The sequence below is a fragment of the Glandiceps talaboti genome, chromosome 4 (genome assembly GCF_964340395.1).
Source record: "Glandiceps talaboti chromosome 4, keGlaTala1.1, whole genome shotgun sequence".
Lineage (NCBI taxonomy): Eukaryota > Metazoa > Hemichordata > Enteropneusta > Spengelidae > Glandiceps > Glandiceps talaboti.
The window spans coordinates 10739694-10757193 of NC_135552.1; the positions used below are offsets into that span (position 1 = coordinate 10739694).

Consider the following 17500-nt stretch of genomic DNA (forward strand, 5'->3'; position numbering starts at 1 on the left):
AGTGGGATTCACCGAAACACAACTTAACAACGTCACCATGTTTCTGCATTCCAGTCGTCAAAGAGAAAAATATCCGACATCATCCAAAGGGTAAGGAATATTGTAATAAATGTTATGAATTTATTTAAAGTTTTACCTAACCTCTGCGTTAATAATAATAATCTTTATTTATACTGGATAGTTCTTTAAGCATATAAACACTTGTCTCCCAAGAAGTCCAGTGAGGGCCATACCTGTTACCTCATGGGTTCAGTGTTAATGCAGGAGGAAACCGGAGTACCCGGGGAAAACCTGCGTTGTTCGGTAGAGTCAAACTGAACAACACTCTTCTTACTTACAGCGTGGTAAATTTAATCGAACCCTGAATGGGGTTCGAACCCCGACTGCAGTGGTAAGAGGCAAGTGGGTTTACCACTCAGCCACCGACAACCCCGTTGTACATGCATTTCCTTAATTTAAATCGCATATTAGGCTGGGTTCAGAATTTACGGCAGGGGGGGCTGGGGAGAAATGTGGGAGGGCATGAAAAAAATCAGGGTCTAAAGGGGGGGGGCATGAAAATTCGTCTGAAGAGGGGACCATATTAAACCTCAGGAGCGGTCGTTTACTGAGTAGATTAAAGAAAATTCTCGCGGCGAAGAATAACCTCTAAAACCTATCTTCAGTAATGAGATGGTGACTGGCAGCCATGCGAATGAATTTGTGTACACCTTCCTCTGTCTCTCTGTCTGTCAGTCGGTCTGTCTGTCTGTCTGTCTGTCTGTCTGTCTGTCTGTCTGTCTGTCTGTCTGTCTGTCTGTCTGTCTGTCTGTCTGTCTGTCTGTCTGTCTGTCTGTCTGTCTCTCAGTCTCTCTCTTTCAACGTTTGCATAATTATACACTCCATTTACCTACCATACATTTAATTATGAGGCAGTCGATAGCCAAGCGAATGTGTGTGTCTCTGCCAAAATATCTCTGTATAAGTTAAAGTGTAGGTAATAAAGCTATACAGTTGTATACTAATGTATTGAGGGTAAAATTGGGGTATTGAAGACAATTTCCAAGTACTATATGACCATGTGTATGGTTTGAAATGTCATGCCCCTAATTGGCCTCTTAAATGTCCTTATTCTTGGGTTCATATCGTGGGGGGGGGGGAATGAAATATTTTGAGAGTGTGAAGAAGGGGGGGGGGGACTGTGAATTTTTTTTACCAAAATAATCCCCCCCCCTGCAGTACATTCTGACCCCAGCCTTATAACGGCCAAAGTTTAAATGCAACACGCCATCCGGCCCGAGCCACCGGGTGAAAGATGATCGTATATATAGAGTTAATGAAGATAGGGGTGGACTTCGGACGCAACATTTTTCTCCACAGCCAGGGTTGATATTCAAAAACCACAAAATCAACAAAACGGGGACATTGTCGTCGTGTGTTTAATAGATATACAGTCTCGCCAAAAGGTCATTTGGTTTGTCAACGCACCAGCAACTGAACCTTGTCGCCCCGATTGTATCAGTAGATATTTGCGTGCATCCATGCAATATATTTTGATTTATCGGTCCAACGAGCGGGGATAGCAACGTCAGACAATGCGATGTCATATTCGTCGAGTCACTAACAGACCATAGAGCCCGATGTGCTGTTGTTATTCAACGGCACTACGTTGGGGTTTTTTATTCACCCTTTCCGTTCATAATTGTCTGTCCGTTTTCATTTGTTTGGCACCAGTACATGTACACAAATATAAATATGGGAGATAGCAATTATGCAGACTGAGTTCGCTTGTACAATTAATAAGCACAATATACTAGAAATCCCCCAGGGTTGTGTGTACATTGATTGGAATATCTGGCATTCAGGATGTAATTACTGTACGACAAACCAAACTATAAGACAGTACGCTGAAAAAATATAATAATTGATCGGTAATTAAATGGCGGAATTGAAAATAAAGGTAATGAATAGCTAAATAAGCAATAAATAATTGAAAGATGATTATGATATTAATATCACTTTAATATGGCAAGGGAATTAATGTAAATATTACCATTATAGTATGTAAGAGATGAAGCTTTGATAGTCTGTTTACAGCGCTAGCTGTTGAGATACATCGTTAGCTGGTTGTATCCCCTAGCCCTCGTATTCTCCGAGGGCTATGATATGAGGTAGATCGAGCTCGAGGTACCCAAACCAGAGCTATTGTTTCTTCCGCAACACTGCGAAATAACGGCGCGTTTTGGACGGTGCCGTAAAAGAGGCTGTGGTTTGCGACGATGCGACGAGCTAACAATGTATCTCGACTGCGCAGTAAACAGGCTAGGTCCTGCTCAGTGTTATAGCTGAAAATAAAGGGGCAATAGTTTACATGTGTGCATAGATGAACCTACATTACAGATTTACTCAGTTACTAACGCTTTACTCATTGTAGACTTAGTCCGTTACTAATTAAAGATTTAGTTTATAGTTGCTCATTACAGATTTTAGTCCGTTACTCATAACAGATCCTGTTTGTTACTCGTTACAGTTTTAGTCCATTACCCGTTACATGTTTAGTCCATTTCTCGTTACACGTTTAGTCCTTTACTCGTTAGGGACCGGTCAGTTTCTCCAGCCTGGGGGGGGCGGTGGATTCTTAAATCGGGCCGACAAAAAGTCACTGACCCCCCCCCCCCATCTGTAAAACCAAAAACAGGCTGACCCCCCCTATTACTTAATTCTAAAACATAGAATAGACCCCCCCATATATAATATTCGCATGACAGGTATTTTTTTATCGTGACTCAGTGTGGACTGCTTGACTGTCTTGCATCTACTTTATAAGATCCCGGGTTAGCACTATCATATTTATAATTATTGACTACACAGGGTAAATATATTCGAAACGGAGTTTAATAGTATCTTGGCAGTGAAAGGTAGGAAAGCTTGAGAAGGGAATATGTACATCTCTTATGGGGGTCCTAGGGGGTCTCCCCCTAGAAGCCCAGGAGGTTTTTAACTCTGAAAAGTCAATTTTGAGACTATTCAGACATTTTCAGAAAATAATTTCCAAGCTTTACAAGACAGCACCAACATGTAAAATGCAACTACATAAGGTTGAAATATTTTTGAAATATAGTTTGATAGGCTCTTGACAGTAAGAGGTAGGGGGAAGATCTTGAGACTAGGATGTGTACACCTCATGTGGTGGGGGGGTCATAGGGGGTCTCCCCCTAGAAGCCCTGGAGGTTTTTAACTCTGAAAAGTCAATTTTGAGACTATTCAGACCCTTTCAGACAATAATTTCCAAGCCTTACAAGACAACACCAACATGTTAAAAGCAACTACATAGGGTTGAAATACTTTTGAAATATACTTTGATAGCATCTTGACAGTAAGAGGGGAAGAGCTTGAGACTGGGTTATGTCCACCTCATGTGGGGGGTCTGAGGGGGGTCTCCCTCTAGAAACTCTTAAAGCCAATATTTAGGCTATTCAGACCCTTTCAAGCAATAACTTAATCCATGCTTTACAAGACAGCAAGTATCAGAAACTATTCTTTATAACTTACACTAAGGGTTGAAATATGTTCTTAAAAAGTTTAAATGGCATCATTATATACATGTAGTAAAGGTCAGCACATCTATAATGGTAGTATCATTGGTAGGGGAGATTTGAAGATTAAGGCAATTTTAGACTATCTTGGCAAACGTTTCAGATCTTGAAAAGACAATATCATATCAAATTGACAGTAAAAAGGTTGTTGGTGCATCTGATTGTTGGTTGAATGTATGAGTGACCTCTGGGGGTGAGGGAGTCCTTGGGGTTTTCCCCCTGGCAGATCTGGAGTTTTTTGCTTGAGATACTAAGGCAATGTTTAGGTTATTCATAACCTTTGAGGTAATATTTCCAAGCTTCGAAAAGATAACGTAAAACGTTTTTAAATGAGTTTCTCATATCACACGTAACATTAGTATATAGGGGTATTAATATTGCATGTATAATAAAGTCACCGGTATGTTAGAGAACTTTAGGTGGTCATACCTAGTGTATAATAGTAACTGGAATCTGATGAGATGTGGTGATTTGTAGTGTCAATAGCATGACGAGTAGAACAATTTAGATTAACTTCATTTATAAACTATCTATGAAAATTACCATTACGAAACCTTCAAGTTCACTTTTGCCCCAAACTGCAATATAAGCGAAGCATTGATTGTGAAACAGCCAAGCATTTACATGACATGTTCTGTAACTAGTGTGGTAGGTAGGTAATACCGGTACATGTATATGAATATGTATAGTTAGGTTTGAACTAATAAGTAATGTTAAAGAATTCATGTAAGAAACAGGGACAAGAACAAATATTGACATGTACCACATTTCAGACAAGGCTATATACCATTGTAGAAAGGATTTTTTTCTTCCATCACAATCTAAAACACAATGACCCCCCCTATCCACAATTTTCAAAACAGCATGACCCCCCCTACTGCCAATTTCAAAAACAGGGTGACCCCCCCCCCCTACCAATCCACCGCCCCCCCCCCCCCAGGCCGAAGAAACTGACCGGCCCCTTACAGGTTTAGTCCGTTACTCGTTACACGTTTAGACCATTACTCGTTACATGTTTGGTCCGTTACCCGTTACATGTTTGGTCCGTTACTCGATACACGTTTAGTCCATTATTCGTTACACGTTTAGTCCGTTACCCATTACAGGTTTAGTCCATTATTCATTATGTTTAGTCCGTTACTCGTACACGTTTAGTCCATTACTCGTTACACGTTTAGTCCATTACCCGTTACAGGTTTAGTCCGTTACTCATTACACATTTAGTCCGTTACATGTTTAGTCCATTATTCGTTACACGTTTAGTCTGTTACCCGTTACATGTTTAGTCCGTTACTTGTTACACGTTTAGTCCGTTACTCATTACACGTTTAGTCCGTTACTCGTTACACGTTTAGTCCATTACCCGTTGCAGGTTAGTCCATTACTCGTTACAGTTTTAGTCCGTTACTCGTTACACGTTTAGTCCATTACCCATTACACGTTTAGTCCATTACTCGTTACAGTTTTAGTCCGTTACTCGTTACACGTTTAGTCCATTACCCGTTACAGTTTTAGTCCGTTACTCGTTACAGATTTAGTCCATTACCCGTTACATGTTTAGTCCATCATTCGTTACACGTTTAGTCCATTACCCGTTGAAGGTTAGTCCATTACTCGTTACAGTTTTAGTCTGTTACTCGTTACACGTTTAGTCCATTACCCGTTACAGTTTTAGTCCGTTACTCGTTACACGTTTAATCCATTACCCATTACACGTTTAGTCTATTACTCGTTACAGTTTTAGTCCGTTACTCGTTACAGGTTTAGTCCATTACCCATTACATGTTTAGTCCATTGCTTGTTACAGGTTTAGTCCATTACTCGTTACATATATATTCCGTTACTCGTTAATATTTACTCTGCTACGCGTTACAGGTTTTGTATCGTACATGATGGGTTTAATACGTGACGGACACGTTACAGGTTTAGCCGTTACTCTGTTACGCACCGGGGGGGGGGCGGGCAACTGTGTATGCAATGGTACGGGGGCTCCTCTACTCGAAGACCCCCCAATTCAAACTGTTCTCATACCAAATATAGAGACTCATACCAACTATAGATATTATATTGCTTTGAAGTGTCCCATTTGCAAGAACATGACACATTGTGGTTATAATATACTGTAGTAATATTTTCATCTTATTATCACCAAAGGTATTAAATACAATGTAGCGTCAAAGCAAGTGCCACAAGATGACATCAAAAGACGCCATAATCAAGGCAACGCACTGATATGGTTTCCATTAAACCATTATTTTTTAATTTACAATTTGATACCTATGCATTCTAAAAAGTATACAATTTCTCATACATTGTGAGAACAAAAACAACACTCCTTTCCAGAGGACCCTCCCCGTATGGTCTTCTATGGGAGTAGCCCCCACCCCGGGGGGACGGGGGTACGCACAACAGGTTTATTGTGCTCGAAGTCACTTACCCAATCCATTGTACGTTACATGCATGTTTAGTGTGTTTACAAGTTACAGACACATTAAATCATACTTCATAGGTTTGGTCCATCATACTGGGAAAAAATACAGTGTCACTGTGTACATAATATATTTGATAGCCGCAAACCATTTATTTATTTATTTATTTATTTATTTATTTATTAATCTTTCATATACAGACACCATTTCAGTGCATTAGCAATGTTCTCCCAATGCTGTTGGAACCATATGATGTCTTTACATATGGTACCCGACAGGCATCTGCTATAGAAATGTTATATTTACGACGCGAGTATATATAATCTCACAGTCGACAGAACTCTGTAAAAAAAACAGTTATGTGCACACACAGATAAGTGTGGTGCACATATATTCAGCAGGTGTTTTCAACTGGCCTCAAAGGTATGATTTCGGTACAGACGAAGAAAAAACACCCATCAGTATTCTGTGGCTTGTTTCTGATGAACTTAAAGGAAGGCTCTCTCTCTAGAGTGGTGCCTGGCTATCAATCGATTAAGACTTTAAACTATGGCATTTGGGGATTCGCAAATATCAAAGCATCAAGTTCAGATATTGAGGGATTTTATTAGGGTGTGTTACGAATGGCAGACACTTCTACATGATATTCCTCTATTTGGCCACTGGTGCCGTAATGGTTGTATATTTGTGTCTTTCTATTGACAATCTCAGGTGTGTGATGCCATAAGGTGTATTGAGTTGATGGGTAGACATCGGAAGTCCACGGTGATGGCGTTGACTCACAATTTGACTGTCAACTAGTGGCCCTTGTGTGGCGCTAGTGGTACTCCGTTTCTCTAACATGTTTACGGCGCTAGTGGTAGTCCGTGCGTGGCGTACCGCTAGCGACGTAACAAGGGATTTTATTTCATTTTATTTTATTTTATTTTATTTTATTTTATTTTATTTTATTTTATTTTAATTTATTTTATTTTAATTTATTTTATTTTATTTTATTTTATTTTATTTTATTTTATTTTATTTTATTTTATTTTATTTTATTTTATTTTATTTTAATTTATTTTATTTTAATTTATTTTATTTTATTTTATTTTATTTTATTTTATTTTATTTTATTTTATTTTATTTTATTTTATTTTATTTTATTTTATTTTATTTTATGTTTTTATTTTTGCTTTGACCCAAAAGCAAATGAAATGTCGGTCAGAGTACTCCTTCGGTGACAGTATGATGAAATATGTACAGACATCGCTAGGGAAAGAAAACAGATGTGCGAGAAGGTCGAGAAGGCAAAGAATTTCTTATCATTTTGTTTTTAAATATTTATAAAAAAAAATGTTTAGGGTCGGCGGCTTAAACTATGGTCGGTCGGGTTATAGGAAACACACAATTCTTTTTATTTGGCCTGGGGTTATTAAGTGTCTCACTGGAGAGAACAGTGCTCGATGCAATATTAGTAGCAGACCATTTATAGACTTAAATCCAAAGAATAAGGATATTATAAGTCGTTACTCAGAATTTCACGCTTCCTCAGCGATCATCAGGCGCTGAGGAAACGTGAAACTCTGAGTCTATATATATCGTTAGTTGGAAGTTCGATTCGGTACTTTTCCCACATTTCCGGCTAATGGACTTCACACCCATACAGTTAGATTCGCAATAGACGTATTGGGTCATCCAATTAAGGTAAACTTGAATGTGTGTGTAGCTGTGCACTTAACAACTTGAAGATAAAATATAGGTTTTGTATTTTATGGCACGAACTCTAAAATCAGCACTTACGTCGACCGCTTGAACATATTGAATTTTTTCATACAAAAACTTGATCATGCAAGAGACAGTGACATGTATGTGGTGACACGATAGCTGTGACTGCAGAGTATGCCCATATTGAATTTGCTACCATGTTGAATTTATAATGAGGACCACCATATTGAATTTATAATGAGGACCACCATATTGAATAATAAGGACTACCATATTGAATTTATAATGAAGACTACCATATTGAATTTTTAATAAGGACTACCATATTGAATCTATAATGAGGACCACCATATTGAATCTATAATGAGGACCACCATATTGAATCTATGATGAGGGCTACCATATTGAATTTATGATAAGAACTACCATGTTGAATTTATGATAAGAACTACCATATTGAATTTATAATGAGGACTACCATATTGAATTTATGATAAGAACTACCATATTGAATTTATGATGAGGACTGCCATATACAGATATAGAGGTAAAACAAAACTAACAGCTAGAGTGCTGAAATCAAAACCAAACTTTCGCTCAAGATTTAAACCAGTCCTGTTACTACACTGCCTACGGATAAATGGACTTATCTACTAATTACTAGGTACAAATTCTGTTTATAAGTAACTACTGAACATGTTTTAGTGATATTATCTGTGGTTGCTTTTTGAAAAACAAAAGTCTCTGCTGCAGTTTGCGCAGAGTTAGCATTATTTTAGTAATATGAGAGTCCCATTATCCAAGATCAAATTAACGATCGATAAAGGGGATGTGTGTAATGTATTGACTGAGACTTAAAAACGTATTCTTTGGTTGCCTTGTAATGCTATATGACATCTTTTCTGATTTCAATATGTGAGATATGAGATGTCGAATTGTTGAAGATTTCCTGTAACCTTGTATAGAGAAAGAGGCCTATAGGGACTCAAATCTGCATTGTATATAAATTATCATTTGAAAGCTGAATTTGTTAAAACCTTGCAATGAACCCTGCCCTCTCAATGCTGTTCAAACAGTATGATTGAACTTTAATTGCTGTAAAATGGTGAAGTGTTTGATGTGTTTTAGTGTACCGACCAATTTAATGAAAGAATTGCGTATTTGATTCACTAACCACTCCTGGGTAATATTTGATGAGCATCAAAAATCGATTTGCCGTATACGCTATTACAGTGTTAAATTGAATTGTTTGAGTGTTCGGTTGTGACGTAAGGTGACCTCGATCGATGTAATGACAAATCACCCCCGGTGTAATTCAATCAAAACCAATTTATTCAGCAGGTGGCTCTTAATAAGTGTGTAAGATGTCTGCAAATGATACCAACTGATTGTCGGGAAGTCTTCTCCAATGGTGACCTTTGAACCTCAACAACTTTTAATTATATAAGAAGAAAAAAGAGTCACAACGGAAGGCCAATTTTTGTACTACTTTTGGTGAAGTGTGCCTTGAAATTTTTGTGTTCTTATAAGTTGATTTATCAATATTTGTCGTTTTAATTCAGTCTGAAACCAAATTGACACAGTTGAAACTCACTGCAGCCTTTTGAATTCCAACCCTCTTCTCCTCAAAATAATTATGTATGAATTTGTTGTAGTCGTGGTGCGCTTTTAATCAATTTCAACCCCGTCCATGTACACTATTTTAGAACAAATTGACTACAAATGTTAGTATTACTGTATAATAGACATCAGTAATATATACATATTAAGTTAAATTGTACCATTGGCCCTATCAACTGCATTAAACAAGCCAGAGCCCTGTATTAAACAGCAGGTCTTGGCAACTGCATCAAATAAGCCATAGCAACTGTATTAAACAGACCATAGTAATTGTACGTAACAGTTCATAGCAACTGTAATGAATAGCCATAACCACTGCTTTAAATTGGCCTTAGCAACCGTACTAAGAAGGCCTGCATTAAATAGGCCATAGCAACTGCAATGAATAGGCCATCATAGCAACTGCATTTAAGAGTCCATAGCAACTGTCACTAACAGGCCATTTCAGCTGCATTAAACAGGCCATAGCAACTGCTTTACAAAAGCCATAGCAAATGGAAACCGAGTGTATTTCCTCTTATAATCACAACATGGACAGTACAGTCTGTTGTTACAATAGTAAAGTGTCATAGGTTATAGTTCGTAGTTTGTAAGATTGTATTTGTATAGTCCATACGTAAAACAAACATTCCAAGCGTTGCACAATGAGTGTACACCGTAAAAGTGCGTACTATAGAGTTTAACTCATGAATCAACAACGTCTATCGTAACTCTAGTCATGAATAAACAACGTCTATCACAGATCATTAATTAGTATGCTACGAACTCGAAGGCCTCCAGGCTGTGGGTCCAACTAAATATGATAAAACAGACCAAGTCATCTCAGCTACAGACACAGACACAGACACAGACACAGACACAGACATAGACACATACACAGACACAGCTCCAGACACAGACACAGACACAGACACAGACACAGACACAGACATAGACATAGACACAGACTCAGACACAGGTGGATACATACATACATACATACAGACAGACAGACAGACAGACAGACAGGCTGATAGTCACGCACGCACGCGCACACACACATACATACATACACACAAACGAACAAACAAACAAACAAACAACAAACAAACAAACAAACAAACAAACAAACAAACAGAACTAGATAACATTAAATATTCCTTGCTGAAATTACCGACGTATTTAGAGTGAATCGAAGTAAAATTCATAAGGAAATAAGTAGAGATGGGCAATTAATCATTCAACATGTTAAATGAGCTTCAATACGACGAGTTTCGCCTTCCTCACTATAAGGTTACTACAGCACAGGGCCCTGCTACAGCATTGATTCAAAGAATTGTGTATCTCTGAGTCACTGCAGTTTTGGTGTGACCTTTTGACGTAGTATGTCCTGGCCTCCAGGGACCACTTTTTCTTGAAAATCAAAGTTCTTAAAGTTTCTCCAAACTTTTGCCATGTGAAAGCTTGTTCCTGGTTCTTTTGAAACAATTAAAGAAATTTCATCATCAAGGAAGTGGATCAAGTATTGTTTTCCCCGTACAGTGAACAATCGTCGACGGTCTTATTGCATTCTAAAATGGTTTATATAATTTTGACGTCATTTTGACCTGTATTTAAAAAAAATTGTCGTCGGGTTTTTTTTGGAACTAAGATAGGGTTTGAGATTTCTTAGGCAAAATAATACAAAAAAAATTAACAGTTTATTTCCGAGGCGTAAACTACATCAACTAAAATAATTGTTATAATAGACTAAGTATACATGTCGTAGTACATGAATGTTTTCTGACTAATTAGTTTTCGTTACATCACATGTAAGTATGTGTTTTAACTATTGTCATTGTCAGTCTAGTAATACCTTCCGGTGATTGAAGAGACACATGCAATATATTGCGCCGCGTTCCCAAACCATCCTATATAACAAGCACAGCATTTCACTATAATATACAAAACCCGAAATTAATTTATATTTACGGTAAAAAAAAAAGAGTTTCTATTATGGGCTTCGCAACCAAGACTGAAGATGAAAGGCTTAAGTTTGTATACGCCATATCATAAATCAATTGTAATGGCTATGAAATGGAATTTTAAAAGCTGGTAACACTTTCGTTGCGTGTACTTTCATGTGCGAACAATTATGTGCTCGTGATTGTATTTATGTATTGTAACTGTGTTTTGGAAAAGTGAAAGCCTGGATATCGTATTTTGTCTAAATTTGAAAAAATGGTGACATGGATTGAACTCGATTAGTGTCAACTACTAGTACCTCTAAATCCGCTTTTCCTAGTATCATGTAATCATTTCCCATATGTACATTGTATCTCATGATGTATTTCTGGGAATAAATGAATATTATTACTACTAACACCACCCGTAGACTACATGATTCGCATATACCACTTCTCTGTGCATATACGAATACAGAACAATTCATCGTTAATCTACAAAATTTAGATAATTGTTTAGTTTATATTTCTAAAGTGTAAACATGCCAAATATAATAGTATGAATATTCATAAAAGAATTTGACATGTTAAACTTATTGAAAATGAAATAAAAAAATGAATTTTTTCATTTTCATAAAGTTATTATCATAGTGTATTAAATGGAATAACGCTGCCAACCTGAACACATTGTGTACTGTGTAAAAAGTGGAAAAAAGTGCAAAAATTAACACCAGAGGCTCATAATAGTGTCCACACAATATTTGGATAATCTGATGGTAGAAGATGTGTCAACATGTATTAAACATACCAGGAAAGGAAAAAAACAAAGCGATCTGTATTGACATTTTGTTTGATTTCTCCTAACGCTGACGGTATATATTGGACACAACGTTTATTCCAACGAGACCCTATAGCAGTCATTTATTACCATCAAGTTATTAATATTGTGAATTTCGAGGCTAGACTAGATCAGTTAATGTGTAACTATTTTCTAGCCCGGCTCTCACCCTTAACCCGGCTCATACTCTTTCGATATGAATGAAAAAAGATTCTGAACAGTTCAATTAAATACAGCACAATGTAAACAATAAGCATTGCATTGTTGGTGTGAGATCTCTAGATTCCATGGGCCAACGCACACGGTAAACATTGTCAGAGAAAATTTGTTCGGGTACATTAAGTGTCGTGTACATCAATGAGTAGGCATACCTTCAATTGTCACGTATTAAGTACTCTGTCTTGCCCTGTATTGTTGTTGAGTAGGGTTAAGGTACGGTCCATGTGCGTGTAGCGTAGGCAATAAAAATCATCCAACATTCCTCCCTGGTCAATAAAGGAAAAAGAGCATCATAAATACTCAGTTTAATGATGAATATAAGCTTCCCTAAATCGGCAAGTATCCCGGATGTTACTATCTGAAGCAAAGACAAGGTACCATGTATATGAAGCAATATCATCACTGAGCTAATAACGAGTCGTGTTTATCTTTCTTTTCTATCTATTACGACGTACCACTAAATATACAACCAGACGATACACATAGTAGATTATTGTCTGCATGTGTCGGCTGTCTTCCACGAATACATCCGTTGCTAAGCTACGGTTACGTTATTCTATAGAAATGAGCTGATGTAGAATATTGCAAATATCGGTTATGGCGGTTGATTGTAGGGTGTTTAAATGCACCTGCGACACGCATTAGTTTTGTTTATGGGTAGATGGACATAATAGCAGGTAATGCCTGAAATAAAGATATTGGTGATTTATAACAACACTATAAGATGTGGTTATTCTGACGTAAATTGATAGAGCAACACCGCTTGACAAAATAGCACTGAACACACACAAAAAAACTGCTCTTTCATGTGATATGGAGGTGCGTTAAAAAGCCTGACAGGAAGTCTCTTTTACTCAAAATTAGGGTGTCCATGGAAACCAGAATTCATAACGTTTCCACTGGACAATTCAATGGAAAGGCACAAAAAAAATCTGTCTATTCAACATTATTCACTATTTCTACACAAAACTCCATTGAAACCAATGTGTCCATATCAAACATATCAAATTATCACATAAATAGACTGGCCACCGTAGTAACAATTTCTGATATATAATGTGAAATTCAACATGTGCACCAAAATATATCATCAAATATAATTGCATTTAGCCTTAGGTTTCTTGAAGAGGCGGATTCAGTGACTTCATTAAACGTTTTTTTTTTGTGGTTACCATTCTAGCATGAAATGACAACATGTATGTATGTATGTATGTATGTATGTATGTATGTATGTATGTATGTATGTATGTAGGTAGGTAGGTATGTATGTATGTATGTATGTATGTATGTATGTATGTATGTATGTATGTATGCATGCATGCATGCATGTATGTATGTATGTATGTATGTATGTATGTGTGTATGTATGTATGTATGTGTGTGTATGTATGTGTGTATGTATGTATGTATGTATGTATGTATGTATGTGTGTGTATGTATGTATGTGTGTGTATGTATGTATGTATGTATGTATGTATGTATGTATGTATGTATGTATGTAAGTGTGTGTATGTATGTATGTATGTATGTATGTATGTATGTATGTATGTATGTATGTATGTATGTATGTATGTATGTGTGTGTGTGTGTGTGTGCGTACGTGTGTGTGGGTAGGTAGATATGTATATGCGAGTACATGTATATTCAGACAAACAGGCAGACAGACAGACAGACAGACTGACAGACTCTTAAATATGTATACGGTTTGAACACAACTTTCCCTCAGCAGTCCACTTTGCACGATATATCATTTGAAACTTGATCGGAAAAAAAGAGAAGAGTGTTTTGAGAGTTGTGTCCATGACAGACAGTACTGTAAGATAGGACATTTCGGCAAACACGTGTACTGAGTTTAGGAGTCTTTTAAGAGCCTGGAACTGTGAAATTTAGTGATTGTAGCCTCCGTGCTTAATTAACTTTTTAGCGATCCTGCCTGTCGCTATCACTCTGAATGGAAGTCGTTAGAAGCATTTCCGTGTTTTGAATGAAAGATTCAGTTCTTGTCCCATACATAGGCTTGTATCAACATTTACCATCGAAGTGGCCGTTTTGTAGTACTCACTTCACTCATACATTTTTTTCGCGCGAACTTTTACAAGCCACGTTAAGAAAGCTCCTAGCGACCAAAACCGAAATAACCCAATTTTATTTGACGAAAATAAGCCATTTTAATACCGGGTTAAACGTCTTGTACTGGAATTTCTCATTTTGAACCACTGAATCTAGATGAAGGAAGTATTGATGATGTGAGTGTGGCATGACTAACCAGATATATTAAGATATATGAACTATAGTGTGTACAATAAACACACTATTTGCTGTATCAAATTGATGCGTGCAAGCCCGGGGGAGTGCAAGATGTAAAATTTAATCTCTCGTTCTGATATACATTCGTCACTGATAAAAGTTCGTATTACTGACACGCCATTCTCTGAGTCTCCAAGGCAGTCTTTTTTGATAGAACATTGAACTTTTTAGTGAATCACGAGTAGTGACGTTGAATTTTCTCAACTGGAGAGACTCGAATGTCCAAGGTCTCCTCCCTCTGTTGGGTAATAGAAACAGGTATAGTCAGTGACAGTGTGTGCAAGGTCTACCTTTTCACGAGTGAAGTCTATGGAGACTATTCTACTCAACATGTGCAAGATCTGAATTTTTTCGACTAAAGTGATACTCAACGTGTCGAAGGTCTGATTTTTTTTCGATTAAAGGGACTGCGATCACTCAATGTGTCCAAGGTTTAACTTTTCTTGGGTGAAGAGACTGCGATACTCGACGTGTCCAAGGTCGTCTTGGCCATGAATATATACTGATCTGTGCGATATAAAGACAAATCGTATCAATACATCATATGAACCATGCATTGAATGATGGGGGTTTTTAGTCAATGATTTATCGTCGTTTCCGGCTAACACACTATTCTTCACGGTCGGTTTATCAAACTACCTCTGTCATCACCTGATTAATAAATCAACAGCAGATTCAACAGAAATGGCTTGGACATAATTTAATCATGCATGCATGCTGTGAATTGACTGAATTCTGACAGAGGTATATGGGACTGTGATATACAATGTAATGAAATGAGGAAAGAAAAATGACATGAACCAATGTCCGCTGAACACTATAGCCAGAGTGAGTGATCTAGCCAGCTGAGCTGACGCATCAACCGGTAATTCCGTGTGTCGTCCTGGTGTGTACCTTTCTATTCCTCAGCAGGTGAGAAGCCAACTCATTAACCTTTAGCCTGAGGATTCTTTCAACGTAAGGATACAATGGATTGACAGGGTCCCTGCCTAAAGGTCGCCAACTTAGGAATAGGTTCACTATTAAAAGCATAGGGGATCATGTATAGAGTAATTGCAGTGGTACAGAGTTATAACGTAGGGCTGGCATTGTTATAATCCGCCAAAGGCGTTTAAAAACTCAACACACATAGTTTGAAGCTTAATACTAGAGTTTAGCACATATCATAATCAGTAGGCTTCTCAGGAATCGCTTAATTGAATTGATTCGATGGCTTTAGAGTGAACCCAAATCCGTTTCTAAAGTGGATCCAAGTCCTTGACTTGTCGGCTTCGATAGAGACATCTAGAGTACACAGTAAAGGGCTACATTTAATTGGCTCCATCAGTCCTCTCCATTCCTTGGATAATAATGTGTTTTTGCAAGTCCAATTTCCTGCCTATACAATTTGTTTAAAAACCATGTGGGCAGAAAGAAAATATTATTCCATTATCAATGTTAATATTCACTCATGAGGAAGTGTTTATATCCCTATATGCTGATGTTCTAAGAGGTTTGATGTAATTGAGAATCGGATTTGACGGTTCATTGCTGTGTTAGTCGGTGAACAAATCAACGTGTACGTGCAATATAGCAGGCAACGCTTTAAGAGATATCACTAGAGGGCTAACTTCTCGGAAAGTAGTTGTACTTTCAGTGCAGAATACCAATGCCAATATTTACAATTTAAAATCGACAAATAGTGGCGCGGGTTGTCGTTTCATAGTACAGATAAAACATACACCAAACTGCATTACCCCGAGGCAATGAGGGAGTAAGATAAGGCAAAAATAAAAATAAAATGTCAGTTGCCGATAACATAACTCTAGGAAATAGAGTAGGTATGTCGGAAGTTCATTTCATTTTACTTTTTTTTTTTCTGAGAAATTACTTCAAACCTAAGACAGATACTCGTTGGTTACAATACTTCTGTGATAGTTTGATGGGGTGTAAAGGAAGTAAAGGAAGATTCTATATTGAGTAGATGAACACAATATGCAGACTTCAAAAGAAAAAAAACATCTGAAAAGACCGGGTTTCTCTAGAATGAGATACTTTGGCATGAAAATTTTAAGAAAATGTTACCACTCTGAGTTTAAAGGTTGGGAGCTTAAACTAGTGTCGGTTGGGTTACCGAGACATCATTTTTAGTTGGCCTATGATTATTGTATAGGCTACAGTATCATTTTGGTATATACCTTTTTAGATGTCTTTGTTGTGTTTGTCAAGTGAGCATTTGTTATTCAAACAATAAATCAAACAACCCGCCAGACAGCCAGCCAGCCAACCAACCAACCAACCAACCAACCAAGAAAATAAATGATTTGATGAAATTGATAAACCGATTGCACTGTCCTTCTAAAATGTCTCTATCGATCAATTTATTGATTGGCAATGGATTGTCTCAACAGTTCTCGACTTTTCTATTGTTATTGTAATTTTAAAGCAAAACAAGCAGTCAATTATACGTTTAACGGAAGTTCCCTGCAGGGGCCCATACGTCACTTCCGCCTAAGTTTTGATCGATGCCAGCTACGTACTGATAAGTACAGTGAAAGTGAATGAAAACCAACTCATTTTATCACGTTTTACGTCTTAAGATTTTATTAAACATAATGAATTCTTAAGGTATCCCTTCCCTTTAATTTGTCTCGCACAGAGATCAAACAACACTCAAATGTTATCTTAATACTTCACAATACGGGCAACTCGTCAATCTATGCGTGTTCGAGTTCCTACCCCGGAAAATCAGTCGTGCGCAAGTCCTTATCTTGCATATAACACATTACATGTCGTGTACTTGAGAAAGTAATAAACTAAATGTACATCAATATTATTCTGGGATACCGTTCCTTATCTTTTCATACACGTGTCACCTTGACTTGAAGGCCCATCGGCGGAGAG

The 17500-nt window shown here is 37.4% G+C and overlaps 1 protein-coding gene across 1 annotated transcript in view; it reads left to right on the forward strand.

The window, feature by feature from the left end:
- Positions 1-17500, forward strand: part of LOC144434651 (uncharacterized) — a 36427-nt gene that overhangs the window by 445 nt on the left and 18482 nt on the right. The window contains exon 1 of the mRNA XM_078123156.1: positions 1-90. This exon is cut by the window's left edge and continues 445 nt beyond it. Coding sequence (XP_077979282.1) covers positions 1-90 — 90 coding nt within the window. The remainder of the gene's footprint in view (positions 91-17500) is intronic.